Source organism: Caretta caretta, chromosome 14 (assembly GCF_965140235.1).
Source record: "Caretta caretta isolate rCarCar2 chromosome 14, rCarCar1.hap1, whole genome shotgun sequence".
Classification (NCBI taxonomy): Eukaryota; Metazoa; Chordata; order Testudines; family Cheloniidae; genus Caretta; species Caretta caretta.
The window spans coordinates 44,194,632-44,221,641 of NC_134219.1; the positions used below are offsets into that span (position 1 = coordinate 44,194,632).

At 51.6% G+C, this 27,010-nt stretch overlaps 1 protein-coding gene and 1 long non-coding RNA gene across 2 annotated transcripts; one reads left to right on the top strand and one right to left on the bottom strand.

The window, feature by feature from the left end:
- On the bottom strand, positions 1-26,985 carry LOC125621526 (uncharacterized). Its single transcript, XM_075119964.1, has 6 exons — positions 24,722-26,985; positions 16,432-16,519; positions 15,786-15,912; positions 15,048-15,161; positions 13,073-14,759; positions 1-4,701 (listed from the first exon to the last, which is right to left on the bottom strand). Exons 1-6 carry the CDS (start codon positions 25,900-25,902, stop codon positions 3,510-3,512), a joined length of 4,389 nt encoding a protein of 1,462 aa, XP_074976065.1. The 5' UTR covers positions 25,903-26,985; the 3' UTR covers positions 1-3,509.
- Positions 16,515-22,515, top strand: LOC142069299 (uncharacterized). Its single transcript, XR_012665063.1, has 2 exons — positions 16,515-17,400; positions 20,307-22,515. It is a non-coding gene; the product is annotated as an uncharacterized LOC142069299 (long non-coding RNA).
- Positions 26,986-27,010: the final 25 nt, after the last annotated feature.

Sequence of the window (27,010 nt, forward strand, 5' to 3'; positions counted from 1 at the left end):
TCAGCGTTTGTAGGTTTATTACGCTCGAGGGTGGTACCGTTCTCTTAAGCAGAGCGGGACCCCGATTACAGGTTACACAAAGATTATATACTGTTGGCAAAACATCCTGCCTGTGTGCCTCGGGGCGCATAACCCAACAAACAGGCCTTCTCCTTATCTACCACCAATCCCCTGCAGCCAACTTCCCCCTGCAAAAACGCTGAATTAGCAGCTATTTCAGGCATGTCCGCTAGTTCCTGTCTCCTTTGTTTCCCTTATCTTGAAACTGTCCAGCTGTCCACTCGGAAGGATCCTCCTTCCTTGGTACGTGATGTGCTCACTTCTAGTTAACGGCCGAGAGGAAACCCAAAATGGAGTCACATATGCTAACTAGGTTAATTTCCCCTCACAATTATGCACAGGAGACTGCCAGGCAACTTTCCTACAACTTTCCTATGACAAGATAACTGGTTCTGTGGATGAAGGGAAAGCAGTGGACGTAGTGTTCCTTGACTTTAGCAAAGCTTTTGACACTGTCTCCCACAGTCTTCTTGTCAGCAAGTTAAAGAAGTATGGGCTGGACGAATGCACTATAAGGTGGGTAGAAAATTGGCTAGATTGTTGGGCTCAATAGGTAGTGATCAATGGCTCCATGTCTAGTTGGCAGCCAGTATCAAGCGGAGTGCCCCAAGGGTCGGTCCTGGAGCCGCTTTTCTTCAATATCTTCATTAATGATCTGGAGGATGGTGTGGACTGCACCCTCAGCAAGTTTGCAGACGACACTAAACTGGGAGGAGCGGTAGTTACGCTGGAGGGTAGCGATAGGATACAGAGGGACCTAGACAAATGGGAGGATTGGGCCAAAAGAAATCTGATGAGGTTCAACAAGGACAAGTGCAGAGTCCTGCACTTAGGACGGAAGAATGCAATGCACCGCTACAGACTAGGGACCGAAAGTCTTGGCAGCAGTTCTGCAGAAAAGGACCTAGGGGTGACAGTGGATGAGAAGCTGGATATGAGTCAACAGTGTGCCCTTGTAGCCAAGAAGGCCAATGCCATTTTGGGATGAATAAGTAGGGGCATTGGCAGCAGATCGAGGGACGTGATCGTTCCCCTTTATTCGACATTGGTGAGGCCTCATCTGGAGTACTGTGTCCAGTTTTGGGCCCCACACTACAAGAAGGATGTGGAAATATTGGAGAGAGTCCAGCGGAGGGCAACAAAAATGATTAGGGGACTGGAACACATGACTTACGAAGAGAGGCTGAGGGATCTGGGATTATTTAGTCTACAGAAGAGAAGAATGAGGGGAGATTTGATAGCTGCTTTCAACTACCTGAAAGGAGGTTCCAAAGAGGATGGATCTAGACTATTCTCAGTGGTAGCGGATGACAGGACAAGGAGTAATGGTCTCAAGTTGCAGTGGGGGAGGTTTAGGTTGGATATTAGGAAAATCTTTTTCACTAGGAGGGTGATGAAACACTGGAATGCGTTACCTAGGGAGGTGGTACCTTTGGGGGGGAAGGATAGCTCAGTGGTTTGAGCATTGGCCTGCTAAACCCAGGGTTGTGAGTTCAATCCTTGAGGGGGGCATTTAGGGATGTGGGACAAAAATGGGAGATTGGTCCTGCTTTGAGCAGGGGGTTGGACTAGATGACCTCCTGAGGTCCCTTCCAACCCTCATATTCTAGGATTCTACCACATTCTAAAGGCCACTGTCCTCCATCCCACTAAGGAGTATCAAAAGAAACTACACCAACTGCTCAAGAAACTCTCTGCTACAGCACAGGAACAAATCTACACAGACACACCCCTAGAACCCCGACCAGGGGTATTCTATCTGCTACACAAGATCCATAAACCTGGAAATCCTGGACGCCCCATCATCTCAGGCATCGGCACTCTTACAGCAGGATTATCTGGCGATGTGGACTCTCTCCTCACACCCTATGCTACCAGCACTCCCAGCTATCTTCGAGATACCACCAAGTTCCTGAGGAAACTACAACGTATTGGTGATCTTCCTGAAAACACCATTCTGGCCACCATGGATGTAGAAGCTCTTTACACCAATGTTCCACATGAGGATGGCCTACAAGCTGTCAAGAACATTATCCCTGATGACGCCACAGCACACCTGGTGGCTGAGCTTTGTGACTTTGTCCTCACCCTCAACCATTTCAGATCTGGGGACAATTTATACTTTCAAGTCAGCGGGACTGCTATGGGTACCCGCATGGCCCCACAGCATGCCAACATCTTTATGGCTGACTTAGAACAACGCTTCCTCAGCTCTCGTCCCCTAGCGCCCCCTCCTCTATTTGCGCTACATTGATGACATCTTCATCCTATGGACCCATGGGAAGGAGGCCCTTGAAGAATTCCACCTGGATTTCAACAATTTCCACCCCAGCATCGACCTCAGCCTGGACCAGTCCATACAAGAGATCCTGGACACTACAGTGTAAATAAGTGATGGTCACATAAATACCACCCTATACTGGAAACCTACTGACCTCTATACTTACCTACATGCCTCCAGCTTCCATCCAGGATACATCACACGATCCATTGTCTACAGCCATGCCCCAAGATACAACTGCATTTGCTCCAATCCCTCAGGCAGAAACAAACACCTACAAGATCTTTGTCAAGCACTCTTAAAACTACAATACTCACCTGGGGAAGTGAGGAAACAGACTGACAAAGCAAGATGGAGACCCAGAAGTCACCTTCTACAGGACAGGCCCAACAAGGGAAATAACAGAACACCACTGGCCATCATGTACAGCCTCCAGCTAAAACCTCTCCAGCACATCATCAACGATCTATAACCTATCCTGGAAAAGGACTACTCGTTCTCACAGACCATGGGAGGCAGGCCAGTCCTCGCTTACAGACAGCTCCCAATCTGAAGCAAATACTCACCAACACCACACCACAGAAACGCTAACCCAGGAACCAATCCCTGCAACAAATCCCATTGCCAAATCTGTCCCCATATCTACTCTAGCAACACCATCATAGGACCCAACCATATCAGCCATGTCATCAGGGGCACATTCACGTGCACATCGATCAATGTGATATATGCCATCATGTGCCAGCAATGCCCCTCTGCCACGTACATTGGCCAAACCGGACAGTCTCTATGTAAAAGAATAAATGGACACAAATACGACATCAGGAACGGTAACACACAAAAGCCAGGAGCAGAACATTTCAATCTCCCTGGACATTCAATAACAGATTTAAAAGTAGCCATCCTTCAACCAAAAAACTTCAAACACAGACTTCAGAGAGAAACTCCAGAGCTACAATTCATTTGCAAACTTAAAACCAAGAATTTGGGCCTGAAGAGGGACTGGGAGTGGCTGGCTCACTACAAAAGCAATTTTCCCTCTCTTGGTATTGACCCCTCCTCATCAGTCATTGGGAGTGGACCACGTTCATCCTGTGTGGATTCTCCCATTTTTAATGGGGTATGATCTCTGTCTGAAACTTTTCCCACAGTCCAAGCACTTATAGAGTCACTCTCCTGTGTGGATTCTCTGATGTTTAACCAGCGCCGGTCTCCATGTGAAACTTTTCCCACAGTCCAAGCACTTATAGGGTCTCACTCCTGTGTGGATTCTCTGATGTTTAACCAGCGCTGATCTCTGTATGAAACTTTTTCCACAGTCCAAGCACTTGTGGGGTCTCTCTCCTGTGTGGATTGCTTGATGATAAACAAGATCTGACCTTTGTATGAAACTTTTCCCACAGTCCAAGCACTTGTGGGGTCTTTCTCCTGTGTGGATTGCCTGATGATGAACAAGGTGTGACTTTCTTATGAAACTTTTCCCACAATCCAAGCACTTGTGGGGTCTCTCTCCTGTGTGGATTGCCTGATGATGAACAAGGTGTGACCTCTGCATGAAACTTTTCCCACAGTCAAAGCACTTGTGGGGTCTCTCTCCTTTGTGGATTGCCTGATGTTTAACAAGGTGTGACCTCTGCATGAAACTTTTCCCAGAGTCAAAGTACTTGTGGGGTCTCTCTTCTGTGTGGACTGCCCGATGTTTTACAAAGTATGACCTCTGCTTGAAACTTTTCCCACAGTCCAAGCACTTGTGGGGTCTCTCTCCTGTGTGGACTGCCCGATGTTTTACAAGGTATGACCTCTGCTTGAAACTTTTCCCACAGTCCAAGCACTTGTGGGGTCTCTCTTCTGTGTGGACTGCCTGATGTTGAACAAGGTGTGACTTTCTTATGAAACTTTTCCCACAATCCAAGCACTTGTGGGGTCGCTCTCCTGTGTGGATTGCCTGATGACGAACAAGGCGTGACCTTCGTATGAAACTTTTCCCACAGTCCAAGCACTTGTGGGGTCTCTCTCCTGTGTGGATTGCCTGATGATCAGCAAGATCTGACTTGCAAATGAAACTTTCCCCACAGTCCAAGCACTTGTGGGGTCTCTCTCCTGTGTGGACTGCCTGATGCTGAACAAGGCGTGACCTTTGTATGAAACTTTTCCCACAGTCCAAGCACTTGTGGGGTCTCTCTCCTGTGTGGATTGCCTCATGTTGAACAAGGGCTGACCTTCGTATGAAACTTTTCCCACAGTGCAAGCATTTGTGGGGTCTCTCTCCCGTGTGGATTGCCTGATGACGAACAAGGTCTGATTTCTGCTTGAAACTTTTCCCACAGTCCAAGCAACTGTGGGGTCTCTGTCCTGTGTGGCTTTTCTCATGTGAATTTACTGCTGACTTTGAACTGAAACATTTCCCGCATTCAACGCATTGAATGGGCTTGTCTACAGTGTGACTTCTCCCATGGTCATTAAGATCTCTGCGCTTATTGAAGCTTTCCCCACTGTCCAACAATTGAAATGGTTTCTCTCCCGTATGGACTGTTTGATGTGTAACAAGCTGTGATCTCACAATGAATCCTTTCCCACACTCAAGGCAGTGCCAGGGTGTCTCTTCCTTGCGATTTGTCTGCTGCTCTCTGGGATTCTCGTCTCCTCCCCCACCGTTAAGAGATTCATCCACTTTCTTCCTGGGTTGGTTTATCAGAAGCCTCTCTGACCTGTGCCAATTTCCCCAGGCTTCTCCCTGATTCCAGCAAGGGGAAAAATTCCCTTCAGCTCTTCCCAAAAAGGTCCCCTGTGGTTCTACTTCCCCAGGAACTGCCTCATGATGATTCCCCTCCTTGCTCTCACTCCCTCGCTCAGCACCTGCTGGGAGAGACACAATCCAGAGGGGAGTCATTGTGCTGGGGAGAAAGAGGAATAGCACTGAGGGAAAAGCCAACACAAAGACTGAGCAATTGGATTCTGCCTCCACATCCCACCCTAACACTTACAAGAAAGGAGAGACGGGAAGGGTGGAATGGCGTGAGCAATATCTGCTGACCATAGCCCTGCTCTCGGTGAGATGAAGAAGAACTGAGGGCGTTACTCACATCGTATTTTGGGATTCTCAACTTTTTCCTTCATTCCCTGGATGGTTTCTCTGTCAGGCCTCACCTGTGCTGGTGCATCTCCGAAGCCTTCTGTCCTTGAAATCCTGGAGATCGGACACCCACAGCTCTTCCCCTCGTTCCAGCCGGGCGATAAGCTCAGGTTTGGGAATGGGAAATCCTGTGCAGAAGGTGAAATGAGTCCAGATCAGGGTGCATGGACCATTGGTGGAGGATTTGTCACAAAGGACGTTCCGTGAGTGGAACCTGTCCCTGTGCTCTGCTGGAGGAAGGTGGAATCCAAGAGGATGGGAACAGGGTCACTGAGCCCCCTTGCGCAGAGGACGTTGTCTGGGGAGGTGAGTTGAATTATTACTACACCCTCACTAGGCGTTCCCAGTATCTGTGCGCTCTGGGGGCCTTGCTGATTCACACACAGGTCTCGACTTCAGCGTACCTCTTTCTAAACCTGCAGAGCCCAGAGCCCTCCCCATGCCTGGAGCTATTCCCAAGGAGGGAGATGAACAGAGATTGTATGTGTAGCCAAGAAACAACACAGACAAGACAAGACAATGCGGATTTATGCCCCTTTGAAAGCTGGAGGGGTGGGGATAGTTTAGCTTGTCCATTGGGTTTTGACTCCCGTGTCCCAGTGGAGAGGGCACCGAAATGCATGTATTTCTCACATGGCAGCTGTGCATTATGGAACCCATTCGCCTCTGCTCTAACTGACCAGGGAAAAACCTGACCACATTAAGACACGTAGACCCCACAGCTTCTAATAACTGAGGGGACGGGAATCCCTTACCCAGCGAGGTCACCGTCTCATAGTTCTCCTGCATGACGTCCCTGTAGAGGGCTCTCTGAGCGGCGTCCAGCAGAGCCCCCTGCCCCTGGGTGAAATAAATAGCCACTTCCTCGAAGGTCACCGGCATCTGAAACAACAAGAGTCCCCCTCTCAGCACCTGCTGCCCCAGCCACAATCCCACTACTCATGGGAAAGGAAAAAAAAACGTGAAGCTGTGGGAGGGCCAGAGTAGCAGAATCCCACCCACAACCTGCTCAGAGCAGCCAGGAGGCTTCAGGGGGTGGAGAAGGTGAGAGCTCCCTGTCCGCCCCAGCACACGGAGCACGCCAGGATCTTCTCATTTCCCACACGCCTGCCAGCCACAGACTGGGACAGGAAGCAGAGCTCTGAGCCGGGGACAGGGACAGGAATCCCGACAGCTTCCCTTCGTATTTCACAGCAGCCCCAGGCAAATGGGGTCAGGCTCCAGCACTGGGAGCCTGGAAAATGTTCCCAGCCCTGCCGAGGTGGTTATATCCTGTCTGAGAAATGGGGGAATGTCCCCTCCCCATTTCCCTGCCACAATGGGCCTACTTAGTAAATCAGTAGATTTATCAAACCCTGAGTCCTCCCTGCCCCGCTCAGCAGCGCCCTGAGACTCCCCTACCTGAGCTGGCTCCAACACAGCCATTTCCCTTCTCTCTCCTCTGGAAGACTGGCAGATATTTAGTGAAACGTGGACCTGATTCCTCAGCCTGTCGGGGCGAGAGGGAGGTTACAGAAGGGAAGAATCAAAAGGGCCACTTTGGGAGATTTCCATCCATTGCCGTGTAAATTCCTCTCCCTTAGCAATACCTGGAGCCCTCTGGTGGCATCACCTGAAGATTGAGCTGCCCTGGACTCCCCCGGCAGCCCCCAGGGTCAGGCAGGAAGAGGCTTAACCCAATTGGCCCATCCGCGCACCCCCCTGCCTGAGCCAGCAGTGACTCCGGTCTGACTCTGGTGTGGCTGAGATCTGAACCCGACAGGGAAATCAGACCAGGGCCCTGGGCAGCCCCCAACACTTAGGGCACACAGACCCCACCAGCACAGGGGTGTCTGTCAATAACACACTCAGAGCCGGGTGTGTGTGTCGTGGGTGGGGAGTTGAGGGGGGGTTGGGTTTTTTTCCGTGTAGCTTCTGCACCCTGAGGGGTTAGTCCCCTGATCGCTCCCAAAACTGGCTTGACCAGTTCCAGGAGAAGAGCTTCTCTCCGACCGTCCCACCTCGTGACCCACGGGGAAGAGAAACTGTCTGGGCATCTCCGCGCGCCCGCCTCCCCACATCCCCCCTTTCCCTCGCTGTGCCCCCCACTCACGTCTTCCCCCATTCCCGACCTCGCTCCCCTCAGCCCCACAGTCCCCGATCCTCCTCCATTGCCCCATCTTCCCTTCCGTGCACCCCTGCCCCCATCCCAGCCTGCCCCCGGCATCCCCTGCACCCGCCTCCGGCCCCTCTTTATCCTCCTCCCCCTGCAGCCCAGATGTGACGGGGGGGGGCCCGCTGCAAGGGGGGGATGGGAGGGTCTCTCTTACCTTCCCTCCGAGCGGGGCCCCCCGGGGCAGGGGCCGGGCTGGGGGCTCTGCCCTGGGAGAGGCTCCCGGGGAGCAGCGGGAAGGGCCCGGCTGGAGGTTCCCCTCTCCCGGCTGCAGCCCGGGCTCCGGGCTCCCAGCACCAGCCGCCGGGGCTCGGGGATCTCGCCGGGAGCCAGAGTCCCCGCAGCGGCTGCGAGTCACTTCCTGGGCCGGGCCTGAGCCCGGCGATCGCTCCCCCCAGAGCCGCCCCCCAGCCGCTCCCGGGTCCTAGCGATCAACTCTCCATATATCGGCATCCCTGTGCCCGGCTCCTGTTACACTCACAGGCTCCGGGGTCACAAGGGACCATCATGAGCATCTTGCCCAGGGGTTCTCACCACCAAATTTGGTGGCCTCAGAGGGTGTCCAGCAACTCTCGCTGGTGCCCGCTCTCACACTTGCCCCTATAATCCCAATTAACTTGACTAGAAACCAATCAATATGCACAGAGGTAAGAAGGGGGAACACTCCTCCCAGTGTGGGGAACTTTTCTGGCTTCTACCAAGCCCCAGAGGAACTGGCAAGCAAAAGGATCTGAGTCCTTTACCCAGAGGCCTGCATGACCTCGAGCACCCCTCCCCCTGCCCGCTTCCACTCTGGACCCCCCTAACCCCAAGGCTGGGCCCAGGGCTCCTGAGGCGCTCGACCCCCAATCTTGTGATCACTCAGGACAGCTGTCCCCATTGTGGGGTGTTCTCTCCACTCTGGATGCTTCCTTCATCATTGCACAGAGTTAAGAACAAATACAATTTATTAATCAGCAAGTAATACAAAAATAAAGAGAAAAGTGGGAAAGATGAAAGGAAAACATGTCACCCCGCTCCGTGGGGGGGAACCCCAAACAACCCTCTCTGGAATGCCAGGGCACTTCACAGTCTGTCCCTCCAACGTCCCAGGCCTCCTGCCCAGACCCTGATTGTGCTGCAGGCATGCCCAGGGTTGGACACTAACTCTGGTGTTGGCCTCAGGCTCTAGGTAGTAGGACCCTTCTTCCTAGCGTCAGCTCAGGGTCTCAGTTCTCATTGGCCCTTCCCCTTTCTTTTGGTGTTAGGAGACGGCCTAACTAATGGCCAACCCATTAAGTTTCAGTAACGGGCCAACAATCCCCTTACTCCTATAAACATGAAAATCATAATTTCTTTATTGGTAGTTAGTAAATCCGCTGCTGTAAAAAAGGGTATTTCTATGTTTGCTAAAAATTTTCACAACCTCTCAGCTAGCGACTTGGGTTGCCAATTTGGTAATATTTTAAAAATGGACACTCAAGTCGGAGTGCTGCAACCTCCCCTGCCCCGCCTCTTCCCCCCAAGGTCCCATCCCTGCCCCACCTCTTCCCTCCAAGGCCCTGCTCCGACTCCACCTCTTCCTCCAAGGGTCTACCCGCCCTCCACTTCTCTTTCCCCCTTCCCTGCCTAGGTCAGGAAGGGCTTGTCTGTGGAGCCGGGGCTGGGAGCTGCAGCTGCCCAGTGCAGGTAGGAGGCAGCCCTGGCTGAGTCGGCTCTGATGGGAGTGATGACCCAGTGCCTCCCCACCCGCAGTATCTCGACTTTGGCTGTCCGGTCAGTAGATGTGATCGGACACTGTCAGGTCCCCTTTTCCACTGGACTTCATGGTTGAAAACCGGGCACCTGGCCACCCTAACAGCACCCACTGTGCCAGAAGTGCTGGGAACGCGTCAGGGACAAGTTCTGCTTTCCGATGGTGGAGGAAGGAACCAGGGGGCAGGTGGGTTAGACTCATGTAACCCTTCGCCCGTCAGAGTTGGCAGCAACAAGGGCCGGGTTCAATATCTAGGGGATCCATTCCAATAACACAATGCAAACCGGCTCGAGCCCCCACCCAGTGACCTGGGACAAATATATACCACCCCCGCTGGGCGCCTCCAAGAGGCAATACTTCCCCTCTCGCAAGCACATAGTCTGAGTGTAGCAAAAAGCCTTTTAATAACAGAGAGAAACAATGTGGCATTATGTTGGGGAAACACCACGAACAGGATTCGTAACACAACCCATGAGCAAAAAACCCACCCCAAGCAAATTGGGGCATGCCCTTTCCCTTTGGTTCTTGAGTCCAGCAACCCCGAATCACCCAAAGTCCCAAAAGTCCAATGACCCAAAAGTCTCTGTCCCTGGTCAGGGCAGCTCCAGAGTTCGAAAGTTTATCTGCAGAGCTTTACCTCCCAACCTGGGTGGAGATGGGGGCGGGGGTAAGAGGCACCTTACATGATCTGAAGCTGAGCACCCCACAGCTCCATAGGCCTCCGCTCTGCTTGCTCGCCGCCCCACGAACTGCTTCGCTCAGCTCCGCTCTGTGGCCCACCAGCAGCTCCCGCCATCCCACGAACTGCTCCGCATCCCACCAGCAGCTCCCGCCGTCCTATGAACTGCTCCACCAGCCTGTCCACAAGGCACTCCAGCCGTCCCGCAAACTGCTCCACAATATATCTTCAGGCTCCCCCACAACTTAACACAACGCTCAGTGATTTCAGCTCTTAGTCAGTTCAGCTCTTTGGTGAATTCAGCTTCTAGTAGGGGAGCCTCAGTGCTGGTGCACCATTAGCCCAAAGTGAGCTCAGCAGCCTGTAACTAGACTCCTAATGGAATCAAAATTAGCTCTGACATTCCACAGTGGAGCGAGGAGGAAGTGCAATTAGCATGTAAGGCCCTCACAAAGGAGCCCATACCACCAAGTATTAATACTTATCCCCAGCCTCTCTCAATTCACAGAGTTTTGGAACCCATGACCCTTGCCTAGCGAGTGCTACTTAGTAGATGGTGAGTCCCTCCCTTAGGAGTCTGACTAAGATCATAGACATCAAAGCTGTGACTCCTAAGCATGGAGAGCCAGGGACAGGGTGGTACGTGACACCGTGGGAGATGGAGGGATAGAACGGAGGCAGGTTAAACTTTCCATAGCTGGGACAGAGGCTGCTGTGTGGAGAGAGGAGCGTGACAGTGAGAGGGGAAGGAGGGAATCTCTCGCACTCACCCCTTTGCCCTGAAATAGCACAGAAGCGAAAACTCCACATTTTATTGTCCCTTCTCCCACCTTTTTAGCATCTAGTTAATTCTGGCCCATAAGGGATAAAATGTACAAACATTAAATGCTTTTCAGCACGGCCTGGAGCAATGTGAGACTATTTGGGAATGAGACAACCTGGCCCCAAAGGGGGAACTCAGGGACTAGCAATCACTCTGCTAACGGAAGGTCGGGGGTCAGAAACTGTGTTCCCGTCAGGCTACGCAGCTGAACTGCAGGCTATGGAGGGCCGTGGAGGCAGGCAGGGAGAGGAGCCCCTCCCCAGGCTTGGCCCAGGTCCAGCTTTGAGCCGGGGATGGGGTCAGGAATCCCGACAGCTTCCCTTCATATTTTACAGCAACTGTTACGAATTATTCCAGTTAGGACACTTACACTTCGTTTCTAAGCTGAGGCAACCAAATAAAGACAGACTGCAGAGTGTCTCAGAGTTTGTAGGTTTATTACGCTCAAGCGTGGTACCGTTCTCTTAAGCTGAACGGGACCCCGATTACAGGTTACACAAAGATTATATACTGTTGGCAAAACATCCTGCCTGTGTGCCTCGGGGCGCATAACCCAACAAACAGGCCCTAACCCTCACCATTTCCTGAGGAAACTACAACGTATTGGTGAGCTTCCTGAAAACACCATCCTGGCCACCACGGATGTAGAAGCTCTTTACACCAATATTCCACATGAGGATGGGCTACAAGCTGTCAGGAACATTATCCCTGATGAGGCTACGGCACACCTGGTGGCTGAGCTTTGTGACTTTGTCCTCACCCTCAACCATTTCAGATCTGGGGACAATTTATACTTTCAAGTCAGCGGGACTGCTAGGGGTACCCGCATGGCCCCACAGCATGCCAACATCTTTATGGCTGACTTAGAACAATGCTTCCTCAGCTCTCGTCCCTTAGCGCCCCCTCCTCTATTTGCGCTACATTGATGACATCTTCATCCTATGGACCGATGGGAAGGAGGCCCTTGAAGAATTCCACCTGGATTTCAACAATTTCCACCCCAGCATCGACCTCAGCCTGGACCAGTCCACACAAGAGATCCTGGAAACTATAGTGCAAATAAGTGATGGTCACATAAATACCACCCTATACTGGAAACCTATTGACCTCTATACTTACCTACATGCCTCCAGCTTCCATCCAGGACACATCACACGATCCATTGTCTACAGCCATGCCCCAAGATACAACCGCATTTGCTCCAATCCCTCAGGCAGAGACAAACATCTACAAGATCTTTATCAAGCATTCTTAAAACTACAATACTCCCCTGGGGAAGTGAGGAAACAGACTGACAAAGCAAGATGGAGACCCAGAAGTCACCTTCTACAGGACTGGCCCAACAAGGGAAATAACAGAACACCACTGGCCATCATGTACAGCCCCCAACTAAAACCTCTCCAGCACATCATCAACGATCTACAACCTATCCTGGAAAACGATTCCTCATTCTCACAGACTGTGGGAGGCAGGCCAGTCCTCGCTTACAGACAGCTCCCAATCTGAAGCAAATACTCACCAGCACCACACCACAGAAACACTAACCCAGGAACCAATCCCTGCAACAAATCCCATTGCCAAATCTGTCCCCATATCTACTCTAGCGACACCATCATAGGACCCAACCATATCAGCCACGCCATCAGGGGCACATTCACGTGCACATCTACCAATGTGATGTATGCCATCATGGGCCAGCAATGCCCCTCTGCCACGTACATTGGCCAAACCAGACAGTCTCTATGTAAAAGAATAAATGGACACCAATACGACATCAGGAACGGTAACACACAAAAGCCAGTAGCAGAACATTTCACTCTCCCTGGACATTCAATAACAGATTTAACAGTAGCCATCCTTCAACCAAAAAACTTCAAACACAGACTTCAGAGAGAAACTCCAGAGCTACAATTCATTTGCAAACTTAAAACCAACAATTTGGGCCTGAATAGGGACGGGAGTGGCTGGCTCACTACAAAAGCAATTTTCCCTCTCTTGGTATTGACCCCTCCTCATCAGTCATTGGAAGTGGACCACGTCCATCCTGTGTGGATTCTCCCATTTTTAATGGGGTATGATCTCTGTCTGAAACTTTTCCCACAGTCTAAGCGCTTGTGGGGGTCTCTCTCTTCTACAGATTCTTCCATGTTGAACAAGATCTGATCTCCATGTGAAACTTTTCCCACAGTCCAAGCACTTATACAGTCACGCTCCTGTGTGGATTCTCTGATGTTTAACCAGCGCTGATCTCTGCTTGAAACTTTTCCCACAGTCAAAGCACTTGTGGGGTCTCTCTTCTGTGTGGACTGCCTGATGACGAACAAGGTATGACTTTGTTATGAAACTTTTCCCACAATCCAAGCATTTGTGGGGTCTCTCTCCTGTGTGGATTGCCTGATGTTGAACAAGGTGTGACTTTGTTATGAAACATTTCCCACAATCCAAGCATTTGTGGGGTCTCTCTCCTGTGTGGTATGCCTGATGTTCAACAAGGTGTGACCTCTGCATGAAACTTTTCCCACAGTCAAAGCACTTGTGGGGTCTCTCTCGTTTGTGGGTTGCCTGATGTTTAAGAAGGTGTGAACTCTGCTTGAAACTTTTCCCACAGTCAAAGCACTTGTGGGGTCTCTCTTCTGTGTGGACTGCCCAATGTTTTACAAGGTATGACCTCTGCTTGAAACTTTTCCCACAGTCAAAGCACTTGTGGGGTCTCTCTTCTGTGTGGACTGCCCAATGTTTTACAAGGTCTGACCTCTGCTTGAAACTTTTCCCACAGTCAATGCACTTGTGGGGTCTCTCTTCTGTGTGGACTGCCTGATGACGGACAAGGCGTGACCTTCGTATGAAACTTTTCCCACAGTCCAAGCACTTGTGGGGTCTCTCTCCTCTGTGGATTGCCTGATGACGAACAAGGACTGATTTCTGCTTGAAACTTTTCCCACAGTCAAAGCACTTGTGGGGTCTCTCTCCTGTGTGGATTGCCTGATGTTTAACAAGGGTTGACCGCTGTACGAAATTTTTCCCACAGTCCAAACACTTGTGGGGTCTCTCTCCTGTGTGGATTGCCTGATGTTGAACAAGGTTTGACCTTCGTACGAAACTTTTCCCACAGTCAAAGCACTTGTGGGGTCTCTCTCCTGTGTGGATTGCCTGATGATTAGCAAGATATGACTTGCATATGAAACTTTTCCCACAGTCGAAGCACTTATGGGGTCTCTTTCCTGTGTGGATTGCCTGATGATTAACAAGCGCCGACTTCCATGTGAAACTTTTCCCACAGTCGAAGCACTTATGGGTTCTCTCTCCTGTGTGGATTGCCTGATGATTAACAAGCGCCGACCTCCATGTGAAAATTTTCCCACAGTCTAAACATTTATGAGGTCTCTCTCCTGTGTGGCTTTTCTCATGTGAATTTAGTGCTGACTTTGAACTGAAACATTTCCTGCATTCAACGCATTGAATGGGCTTGTCTACAGTGTGGCTTCTCCCATGGTCATTAAGATCTCTGCGCTTATTGAAGCTTTCCCCACTGTCCAAGCATTGAAATGGTTTCTCTCCCATATGGACTGTCTGATGTGTAACAAGTTGTGATCTCACAATGAATCCTTTCCCACACTCAAGGCAGTGCCAGGGTGTCTCTTCCTTGGGATTTGTCTGCTGCTCTCTGGGATTCTCGTCTCCTCCCGCACCATTCACAGATTCATCCACTTTCTTCCTGGGTTGGTTTATCAGAAGCCTCTCTGACCTGTGCCAATTTCTCCAGGCTTCTCCCTGATTCCAGCAAGGGGAAAAATTCCCTTCAGCTCTTCCCAAAAAGGTCCCCTGTGGTTCCACTTCCCCAGGAACTGCCTCATGATGATTCCCCTCCTTCTTCTCACTCCCTCGCTCAGCACCTGCTGGGAAAGACACAATCCAGGGAGGAGTCATTGTGCTGGGGAGAAAGAGGAATAGCACTGAGGGAAAAGCCAACACAAAGACTGAGCAATTGGATTCTGCCTCCACATCCCACCCAAACATTCACAAGGAAGGAGAGATGGGAAGGGTGGAATGGCGTGAGCAATATCTGCTGACCACAGCCCTGCTCTCGGTGAGATGAAGAAGAACTGAGGGCGTTACTCACATCATATTTTGGGATTCTCAACTTTTTCCTTCATTCCCTAGATGGTTTCTCTGTCAGTCCTCACCTGTGCTGGTGCATCTCCGAAGCCTTCTGTCCTTGAAATCCTGGAGATCGGACACCCACAGCTCTTCCCCTCGTTCCAGCCGGGCGATAAGCTCAGGTTTGGGAATGGGAAATCCTGTGCAGAGGGTGAAATGATTCCGGATCAGGGTGCATGGAGCATTGGTGGAGGATCTGTCACAAAGGACATTCCGTGAGTGGAACCTGTCCCTGTGCTCTGCTGGAGGAAGGTGGAATCCAAGAGGATGGGAACAGGGTCACTGAGCCCCCTTGCGCAGAGGACGTTGCCTGGGGAGGTGAGTTGAATTATTACTACACCCTCACTAGGCGTTCCCAGGATCTGTGCGCTCTGGGGGCCTTGCTGACTCACACACAGGTCTGCACTTAAGACCCTGCCTCTTTCTAAACCTGCAGAGCCCAGAGCTCTCCCCATGGCTGGAGCTATTCCCAAGGCAGGAGATGAACAGGGATTCTATGTGCAGGCAAGAAACAAGACAGACAAGACAATGCAGATTTATGCCCCTTTGAAAGCTGGAGGGGTGGGGATGGTTTAGCTTGTCTATTGGGTTTTGATTCCCATGTCCCAGTGGAGAGGGCACCGAAATGCATGTATTTCTCACATGGCAGCTGTGCATTATGGAACCCATTCGCCTCTGCTCCAACTGACCAGGGAAGAACCTGACCACATTAAGACACACAGACCCCACAGTTTTTTATAACTGAGGGGACGGGAATCTCTTACCCAGCGAGGTCACCGTCTCGTAGTTCTCCTGCATGACGTCCCTGTAGAGGGCTCTCTGAGCGGGGTCCAGCAGAGCCCCCTGCCCCTGGGTGAAATAAATAGCCACCTCCTCGAAGGTCACCGGCATCTGAAACAACAAGAGTCCCCCACTCAGCACCTGCTGCCCCAGCCACAATCCCACTACTCACGGGAAAGGAAAAAAAAACGTGAAGCTGTGGGAGGGCCAGAGTAGCAGAATCCCACCCACACCCTGCTCAGAGCAGCCAGGAGGCTTCAGGAGGCGGAGAAGGTGAGAGCTCCCTGTCCGCCCCAGCACACGGAGCACGCCAGGATCTTCTCATTTCCCACACGCCTGCCAGCCACAGACTGGGACAGGAAGCAGAGCTCTGAGCTGGGGACAGGGACAGGAATCCTGACAGCTTCCCTTCGTATTTCACAGCAGCCCTGGGCAAGTGGGTTCAGGATCCAGCGCTGGGAGCCTGGAAAATGTTCCCAGCCCTGCCGAGGTGGTTATATCCTGCCTGAGAAATGGGGGAATGTCCCCTTCTTCTTTCCCTGCCACAATGGGCCTACTTAGTAAATCAGTAGGTTTATCAAACCCTGACTCCTCCCTCCCCCGCCCAGCAGCTCCCTGAGACTCCCCTACCTGAGCTGGCTCCAACACAGCCATTTCCCTTCTCTGTCCCCTGGAAGACTGGCCGATCTTTAGTGAAACGTGGACCTGATTCCTCAGCCTGTCGGGGCGAGAGGGAGGTTACAGAAGGTTACAGATGGTTCTGTCCGTGTCTCACCCCGATTCCCCCCAGACTCTTCAGACTGTTGGGGACACTGGGGCATGGCCACTAGGTAACTCAAGGGAATGGAAGACCATGAGTGTGGATGAAGCGCCCTCACACTAGGCCCAACTGTCCTTGCCCCCCCCCCCACCAGGAGGCACTTGCAGCTGTTATGCTGAGGATAACATGTCAGACTGCCTGAAACTAAACAAGGTCAAACAGGGCAGATATGGATGAAGAATGCTGAATAAAGCAGCTTTATGTATAGTTTAACAAATGATACAAAAAACAAGGAAACTAGCTGGGAACTGGATTGGCTGGCTATATGGATACTTAGGGCAGCTTGCTATTGGATAAGTATGCTGAAGAAAGGATATATAAAAGCCTGTGTAACTTCCTGCTCTGTGTACAGGATTTGAGATTCTCGTCTCCCTGTATCTTTTTGAAGCTTCAAATAAACTTTTCTGCTTCTCCACCCCGTTGTGATTATTGGGTGAAGCACATCGGGTAGCGAACCCCCCCACCGCTGTTGCTCGCCTCTGGCACTCGGTGCCGGCAACAGGTTTTGGCGTCCCTGGGTGGGCGACGAGGCTGCTATTTAGCCTTGCCCGGACCCCTCCTGGAGGTCGAGGATTGCAGCGAGATCCGACGCCCAGCGTGCACTGGTGAGTTTATCGGGGGCCTCGGGGGAGACGCGATTTGATCGACCCTGGAGTGTACAATGGTGCAACGCACTCATATAGTGGAGAAGCCGCTGTGGGCGACGGTGAGGAACCGGTCCGTTGGACATGGGGAGGAGCAGCTGCGGGCAATGGTGAGGAACCGGTCCCTTGGATAAGGTAGGAACCTTTTGAAATCCGCATTGTATGCTCTGTTGGAACCTGGGGACACCCAGAGATACCCTGTAGGTATGGGACAGGGACAGAGCTCGGGGGTTAGGTCACAGTGTACGCCCCTAGAATACATTCTAGCAAACTGGAAGGTATTTGGTGCAGATCCGATGACTAAGAGCCAATTAAAACGATTCTGTACAGTTGGCTGGCTTCAATATCAACTAGAGGACCAGGAGTGGTGGCCACCAGGAGGGTCAATTAATTACAACACGATCCTCCAGTTACTCCTGTTCTGTCAGAGAACAAGAAAGTGGAATGAACATGTGTATGCGCATTTGTTTCTGGCTTTATGTACTCGACCAGATATTTTACAGCACTCTAATTTGACTCCGACTGGTTCGTTCGTAGCTAATGTTAGTCCCCAGACCCCCACCCCCACTGTAATGGCAGAGCCGGTGTCCCCTTCGGCCCCCACACCCCCACCTTATAAGGGTAGGATGCCTCAGGTTACAGAGACTGCCCCCTTGGTGGGACTCTATCCTTTGCTTACTGAGACTGTTGTGACTTGCCCAGGGGCAGATGGATGTCAGGCTACCACCATGCAAGTTTACACCCATGTGCCATTCAATCCAATAGACCTAGCAGCTTTTAAAACACGGGCTGGGGAATTCTCCACGAACCCAAGCCGGTTTATTTCAGTCTTTGAGGGGTGCCTCAGTCGTCACAAGCCAGACTCGGACAACTGTAATATCCTCCTGAGAACCCTGTTGTCTGAGGTGGAGAGGGATCAGGCTACATCTAAGGCAAGGGGAGTGTCAGCTTTCAAGCGAAAGAAAGGAAGTTATCTGTCAAGTCCCTACCCCAAGCCCTCGTAAACGGCTCAGGGCATTTCTGGGTATGGCAGGCTTTTGCAGGATATGGATCCCAGATTTTTGGACTATGGGCTAAACCCCTGTACGACTGTGTAAAAGGAGCAGATCATGACCCCTTCTATTGGACCCCAGAGGCTGACAGGGCATTTGAAATCCTGAACAAAAAGTTAATAAAAGCCCCGCCTCTGGGCCTGCCGGATCTCTCCAAGCCGTTTCAGTTGTATGTACATAAACGAAAGGGGGTGGCCCTAGAATTGCTCACAGAGCTGTTAGGAGCACGGAGACGTCCCGTGGCTTATTTCTCTAAGCAACTGGATCAGGTTGCAAAGGGTTGGCCGGCATGTTTCCGGGTGGTCGCAGCTACTGCCCTAGTGCTTGAGGAAGCTGAGACGCTAACATTGGGAGGGGTTATGCAAATCTATACTGCCCATATGGTCCGAGCCTTATTGGATGCAAAGGGAGGGCTTTGGCTCACCCAGGCTCGGATTGCTCGGTATCAGGCTAAGTTGTTAGAAAACTCTGAAGTCACCTTACAGCCTTGCCCCTCCCTTAGCCCAGCCACCCTCTTGCCAGAAACAGAGGAACAGAAACATGACTGTTTAGAGATCACAGATGCCCACTACTCCAGCCGTCCGGATTTAAAGGATGTACCCCTCCCAAATGCAGATTATGAGTGGTACACTGATGGTAGCAGTACCGTAATAGATGGGCAAAGGAGGGCGGGTTATGCTGTTGTGACCCTCCATGACACTGTGGAAGCTGAAGGTTTGCCTGCTGGGACCTCTGCCCACTTGTCGAACTAATAGCCCTGACCCGTGCACTTGAACTGTCAAAAGGAAAGCGGGTCAACATTTTTACTGATTCAAAGTATGCTTTTGGTGTGCTCCATGCTCATGCTGGCCTATGGAAGCAAAGGGGAATGCTGACAGCCCAAGGCTCCCCAGTCAAGTACGGGCCCCAAATCCTCCGGCTCCTAGAAGCCGTACAACTCCCTCGGAAGTGGCGGTGGTACACTGTAAAGCCCATCAAAGGGAAGATCAAGATGTGGCCAGAGGTAACGCCCGGGCGGATAGAGAGGCTAAGCATGCTGCCACCCTGCCATCCCCTCAGACTGAGAACGCCCATATGCATGCCCTTATCCCATCAGTAGGGGAGCTTCCAACCCCTCAGTACTCTGGGGAGGAGAGACAGCTAACTGACAAACTCAGTCTCCGGGAAAAGGAGGGATGGCTCCATTCCCCGGAAGGGAAGGTCCTCTTACCAAAGGGCCTGATCCGGCCAGTGCTGCAGAAACTACATCAAACCACTCATGCTGGCAGGGAAGCACTTATCCAGCTAATGGGAAAATACTTTATCACTTCCGGACTCCGACCCCTGGCTGCCCACATACAAGCGGACTGCTTAGTCTGCCAAAAGAATAACTCCCCACCGGGACATCCTGTGCCACCAGCTGCCCTAGAACCCACTCCGGGCCCCGGACAAGTGTGACAAATAGACTTTACTGAGTTTCCCCGGACCCAGGGGTTCAAATACTCCTTGTCATAGTGGATCGGTTCAGCGGATGGCCAGAAGCCTTCCCATGCTTTAATTGCACTGCCAGAACAGTGGCCCTCAAGTTTGTTAATGGATCATTCCTCGCTCTGGACTCCTCCTGTGGATGGAATCTGACCACGGGACACAGTTCACGTCAAAAATCATCCAAAGCATCTCAAATGCCTTACAGATCCCCTGGAAACTCCATACGCCCTGGACACCGCAAGCCAGTGGTGTCGTGGAGCGTACCAATCAGACCCTAAAAAGGCATCTCTCAAAAGCGTGCCAAGAAGCCTCACTGCGATGGCCTGATGCTTTGCCCCTCATCCTACTCCGTATCCACGTTCTCCCAAAGGGTAGATTAGGGCTTAGTCCCTTTGAAATTATGTTTGGAAGGGCATGGCCTATGAATGGCATCCCGGTTCTGTCAGGGGAATGGGAGTTGGGTAATGGTTTTTTGTCTCAGTATATGTGTTCCCTGTCTGCTGTTCTCTTGTCTCTTCACAGGTATACCAAGGATTCCCAGCCTCTCCCCTTGGACTCTCCCATCCACTCCTTACAGCCCGGTGACTTCGTGCTTGTTCGTACCTGGAAAGACGAGACTCTCCAGGAAAAGTGGAAAGGACCGTCCTGCTGGTCTCCCATACAGCAGCAAAGATCGAGGGACACAAGAACTGGAGCCATCACTCTGGTCTGAAGGCAGTACCCGCCCCCTCGTCAGCAGAACAGTGGACCGTCCAACCTGCTGACTCCTCATCTAGTAATAATCTTGGGCTAAAGCTACTGTTTAAAAGACACAAATAGTGGGCACCTTAACGCTAAAATGGGCCCACCCAGGTACTAAAGACCCTGGGTTGAAAAGACTCTGGTGATAATTAATTGGGTAACATTGTTATTCTCTGTACTGGTATTTCCAAACTGTGCATATCGGGAGCATAACTCCTTTGTTTTGCTTGCGCGCCATATTGCTACTTTAACAAACCAGACTGATTGCTGGGTATGTGCTCCAACTCCACTGTCCCCCAAAATGGGAATGCCCCTTGACATGCTGCCCTTGACCCTAGCAGAATTAGCCGCCACCAAAGAGCAGGAAAGAACGGACTCGCCGTTCTGGAACAAGACCTCTTTACAGCAAGCCACCTATCAGGACCAGGAGTATTCAGTTGCAGTACTCACTGAGGGAGTGTTATGTTTTACCCGAAACCAATCTGATCACTATGGGCGTCCTGTGGGAAAAAGCTCCTGTGTTGTTACACAGTGGGCTGATGCGTATTGGATAAAGACCAAAAGGAGAGGCCAGCAGTGTGGGTATAATGGTTCCTCCCCTTTTAGGGAAACTCTTACACATAATCTTACCACAAAAAAAGGGTTTGAAAATATAACTTGCCGTCCAGTTAATATCTCCAACGTAGTAAGCCAATGGAGGGTTTGTAGTGGTCCCTATGGCGAGCGTAATTTGAACGGCACAATTAGAAATGCCCCCACTTGTACCCAATCAGGAGGATGGGATACCCCCTTAGGGGCATATGAACTGTTTGGAAAAACAGCCAAAGCAGCCTTAAATATCCCAGGAATCCCCTTAAGAAACAGTCCTTACTGGGCCCTACAGGGTCACTATTTTGTATGTGGCCGAAAGGCTTACAAGGTGCTGCCAGCCAACTGGACAGGTAGCTGTTATATAGCTCGTGGAGTTCCTCATCTTTCCATAACTGCCACACTGCCTAAAGGAAAGATTGGAAATGCCCGAGACACCTCTGTTGAGTCACGAGAAAAGACCCTGCGGCGACTGACTATGGCATTGGAGGGCAATATAAAAAAATTCCCTCACAACCGAGAAGCTCGTAGGGTGCTCTGTACTGGGAATAGCGCCACTGTTTACCGGACCAGCCATGGCATGCACAGGCCGCTATACTGTAAGGCTGCAAATGGTACTTGAGAAAGTTGCCTTAGAGTTAAAGGACTCGGTTAGTGATTTAGGGTCCGCAGTAAAAACATTAAATAAAGAGGTACAGCAGCTCAGGACGTTTTCCCTCCTAAACAGGCTGGCTTTGGACTATCTCTTGGCATCCCAAGGAGGGGTTTGTGCCCTCGTCGCGCCCCGATGGTGTGTATATATAAATGATAGCAGTTATGAGATCTATGAAAAGGTGGTACAGGCTGAGGCCCATGCCCGAGCCGGAGCACAGGTTGCCTATACTGCCCCCGAGAGCGATTGGTTGCAAACCTTGTTTTCAGGCTGTGGTTTGTCGTTTTGGCTTGGTGGTTTATTTAGCCTGTTATTGAAACTTCTTTTTCCTGTATTGCTTGTATTACCAGAGTTATGCTGTGCAGTCTCATGTGTCATGGCCCAAGTGTCCTTGCCCCCCCACCCCGGCCAGGAGGCACTCGCAGCAGCTATGCTGAGGATCTGCAACAGTATGTTGCAGAGTCAGACTGCCTGAAACTAAACAAGGCCAAACAGGGCAGATATGGATGAACAATGCTGAATAAAGCAGCTTTATGTATAGTTTAACAAATGATACAAAAAACAAGGAAACTAGCCGGGAACTGGATTGGCTGGCTATATGGATACTTAGGGCAGCTTGCTATTGGATAAGTATGCTGAAGAAAGGATGTATAAAAGCCTGTGTAACTTCCTGCTCTGTGTACAGGATTTGAGATTCTATTCTCCCTGTACCTTTTTAAGGCTTCAAATAAACTCTTCTGCTTTTCTCCACCCCGTTGTGATTATTGGGTGAAGCACACCAGGTAGCGAACCCCTCCCCTACCGCTGTTGCTTGCCTCTGGCACTGGGTGCGGGCAACAAGACCCTCCCAGTAACAGCATCTCTGAGCCAAATACTAAAAAAAGGGAAGACCCAAAAGGGCCACTTTGGGAGATTTCCCCCCATTGCAGTGTAAACCCCTCTCCCTTACCAATAGCTGGAGCCCTCTGGTGGCATCACCTGAAGATTGAGCTGCCCTGGACTCCCCCGGTAGCCCCCAGGGACAGGCAGGAAGAGGCTGATCCCATTGGTCCATCCGCGCACCCCCCTGCCTGAGCCAGCAGTGACTTCGGTCTGACTCTGGTGTGGCTGAGATCTGAACCCTACAGGGAAATCAGACCAACGCCCTGGGCAGCCCCCAACACTCAGGGCACACAGACCCCACCACCACAGGGGTGTCTGACAATAACACACTCAGAGCCGGGTGTGTGTGTGTGTGGGGCGGGGGGAGGGCGACGCTGGGTTTTTTCCTTGTCGCTTCTGCACCCTGAGGGGTTAGTCCCCTGATCGCTCCCAAAGCTGAGAAGAGCTTCTCTCCGCTCCTCCCACCTCGTCTCCCATGGGGCGGAGAAGCTGCCTGGGCATCTCCCCCCGCCCGACCACATCCCCCCTTTCCCTCGCTGTGCCCCCCACTCACATCTTCCCCCATTCCCGACCACGCTCCCCTCAGCCCCACAGTCCCCGATCCTCCTCCATTGCCCCATCTTCCCTTCCGTGCACCCCTGCCCCCATCCCAGCCTCCCCCGGCATCCCCTGCACCCGCCTCCGGCCCCTCTTTATCCTCCTCCCCCTGCAGCCCAGATGTGACGGGGATGGGCCCCGCCGCAAGGCGGGGATGGGAGAGTCTCTCTTACCTTCCCCCCGACCGGGGCCCCCCAGGGCAGGGGCCGGGCCGGGAAGGGGCCCTGGCCGGGCTGGGGGCTCTGCCCTGGGAGAGGCTCCCGGGGAGCAGCGGGCAGGGCCCGGCTGGAGGTTCCCCTCTCGCGGCTGCAGCCCGGGCTCCGGGCTCCCAGCACCAGCCGCCGGGGCCCGGGGATCTCGCCGGGAGCCAGAGTCCCCGCAGCGGCTGCGAGTCACTTCCTGGGCCGGGCCTGAGCCCCGCGATCCTCCCCCCAGAGCCGCCCCCCAGCCGCTCCTGGGTCCTAGCGATCAACCCACAGTAATCCAGCCCCCTGCCCAGCCCCTGCCCCCTGGGGGCCCAACCGCCCCTGGGCTCGGGGAGCTTCTCCCAGCAGTAAGGGGTCATCCCGCCTCGAAACTTCTCCTGTCAGCATTCAGTCTCGCTCGCAGCCTCCCTGCAGGACTGACCGGGCACCGGCCGCTGGCTGATCAGCCCGTCTGCGGCAAACTTCTCTCCATATTGGGCTGGCGGAGGCCTTGCTCTCACCGCCTCTCTGGTCACCGGCTACTGGCCCAAAACCTCTGGTTGTTTGAGCTGACTGGGCCAGATTTGCAGGGGGGAGCGAGGGAAGGCAAAAGGAGAGAGAGCAGAAGTGGGGGTGGCATAATTGTTTAGACCACTGGCAGAGGGTCTCAAAAACTGCTAAATAACCAATTTATTTGAGCATGAGCTTTCGTGAGCTACAGCTCACTTCATCGGATGCATACCGTGGAAACTGCAGCAGACGTTATATATACACAGAGAATATGAAACAATACCTCCTCCCACCCCACTCTCCTGCTGGTAATAGCTTATCTAAAGTGATCATCAGGTTGGGCCATTTCCAGCACAAATCCAGGTTTTCTCACCCTCCACCCCCCCACACAAATTCACTCTCCTGCTGGTGATAGCCCATCCAAAGTGACAACTCTTTACACAATGTGCATGATAATCAAGTTGGGCCATTTCCTGCACAAATCCAGGTTCTCTCACCCCCTCACCCCCCTCCCAAAAACCACACACACAAACTCACTATCCTGCTGGTAATAGCTCATCCAAAGTGACCATTCTCCCTACAATGTGCATGATAATTAAGGTGGGCCATTTCCAGCACAAATCCAGGTTTTCTCACATCCCCCCCACCCCCATACACACACAAACTCACTCTCCTGCTGGTAATAGCTCATCCAAACTGACCACTCTCCAAGTTTAAATCCAAGTTAAACCAGAATATCTGGGGGGGGGGGGGGTAGGAAAAAACAAGAGGAAATAGGCTACCTTGCATAATGACTTAGCCACTCCCAGTCTCTATTTAAGCCTAAATTAATAGTATCTAATTTGCAAATGAATTCCAATTCAGCAGTTTCTCGCTGGAGTCTGGATTTGAAGTTTTTTTGTTTTAAGATAGCGACCTTCATGTCTGTGATTGCGTGACCAGAGAGATTGAAGTGTTCTCCGACTGGTTTATGAATGTTATAATTCTTGACATCTGATTTGTGTCCATTTATTCTTTTACGTAGAGACTGTCCAGTTTGACCAATGTACATGGCAGAGGGGCATTGCTGGCACATGATGGCATATATCACATTGATGGATGTGCAGGTGAACGAGCCTCTGATAGTGTGGCTGATGTTATTAGGCCCTGTGATGGTGTCCCCTGAATAGATATGTGGGCACAATTGGCAACGGGCTTTGTTGCAAGGATAAGTTCCTGGGTTAGTGGTTCTGTTGTGTGGTATGTGGTTGTTGGTGAGTATTTGCTTCAGGTTGCGGGGCTGTCTGTAGGCAAGGACTGGCCTGTCTCCCAAGATTTGTGAGAGTGTTGGGTCATCCTTTAGGATAGGTTGTAGATCCTTAATAATGCGTTGGAGGGGTTTTAGTTGGGGGCTGAAGGTGACGGCTAGTGGCGTTCTGTTATTTTCTTTGTTAGGCCTGTCCTGTAGTAGGTAACTTCTGGGAACTCTTCTGGCTCTATCAATCTGTTTCTTTACTTCTGCAGGTGGGTATTGTAGTTGTAAGAAAGCTTGACAGAGATCTTGTAGGTGTTTGTCTCTGTCTGAGGGGTTGGAGCAAATGCGGTTGTATCGCAGAGCTTGGCTGTAGACGATGGATCGTGTGGTGTGGTCAGGGTGAAAGCTGGAGGCATGCAGGTAGAAATAGCGGTCAGTAGGTTTCCGGTATAGGGTGGTGCTTATGTGACCATTGTTTATTAGCACTGTAGTGTCCAGGAAGTGGATCTCTTGTGTAGACTGGACCAGGCTGAGGTTGGTGGTGGGATGGAAATTGTTGAAATCATGGTGGAATTCCTCAAGGGCTTCTTTTCCATGGGTCCAGATGATGAAGATGTCATCAATATAGCACAAGTAGAGTAGGGGCTTTAGGGGACAAGAGCTGAGGAAGCGTTGTTCTAAATCAGCCATAAAAATGTTGGCATACTGTGGGGCCATGCGGGTACCCATAGCAGTGCCGCTGATCTGAAGGTATACATTGTCCCAAATGTGAAATAGTTATGGGTAAGGACAAAGCCACAAAGTTCAGCCACCAGGTTAGCCGTGACATTATCGGGGATAGTGTTCCTGACGGCTTGTTGTCCATCTTTGTGTGGAATGTTGGTGTAGAGGGCTTCTACATCCATAGTGGCCAGGATGGTGTTATCAGGAAGATTACCGATGGATTGAAGTTTCCTCAGGAAGTCAGTGGTGTCTCGAAGGTAGCTGGGAGTGCTGGTAGCGTAGGGCCTGAGGAGGGAGTCTACATAGCCAGACAATCCTCCTGTCAGGGTGCCAATGCCTGAGATGATGGGGCGCCCAGGATTTCCAGGTTTATGGATCTTGGGTAGTAGATAGAATATCCCAGGTCAGAGTTCCAGGGGGGAATTGTAACTCTCTTGTTCACAGCTCCACAGCTGGCGAATGGCCAGCTAAGCAATTAATGGCCACTTAGCACCTAGCTGGTCTGCAGGTACCATTGTCTCTAAAGAGCTAGTTTGTGGGCGTTTTCCAGCTTTCCAGCATGTAACAAACATACAGCAAACTCTCAGAGCTCCATGGACAGCGCTGATAGACACATTTTAACAGGACAATAATATTCAGCAGGTGATGACTTTTCCTATGATACTTCACAAGACATACTTTGGAGAAGATTTATCCTTCTGTAATCGTGGTGACCATAAGAGTGTAGACCAGTGGTTCTCAAAAGTGTTTCATTGGCCCCCCCTTCTTTGTGTGTGTGGTCATTTATGCCCCTGCCCTCACAAGCACATATATGGCCACCCAGCTCTAAAGGCAGAGTCGCTGCTGGCGATGCGCCCGGCTCTGAAGGCCTCCAGCAGCAGCACAGAAGTTAGGGTGACCGAGTGAAAAGTGATATTCGTCAATATCACTGTTCACAGCAGACTTAGCACCCCATTGCCACCCTGATTTCTGCCCTGCTGCTCCACCTGGCTTTTGAGAGCCTGAGCATTTATCCCCACCTCCCAGATATGCCAGTTCCTTCTTCAAGAGTCCCAGCCAGAGGTCACGCCTCCCTTGACATATTCCTGCGCCTCCATTGGGAGGACGTGCCCCA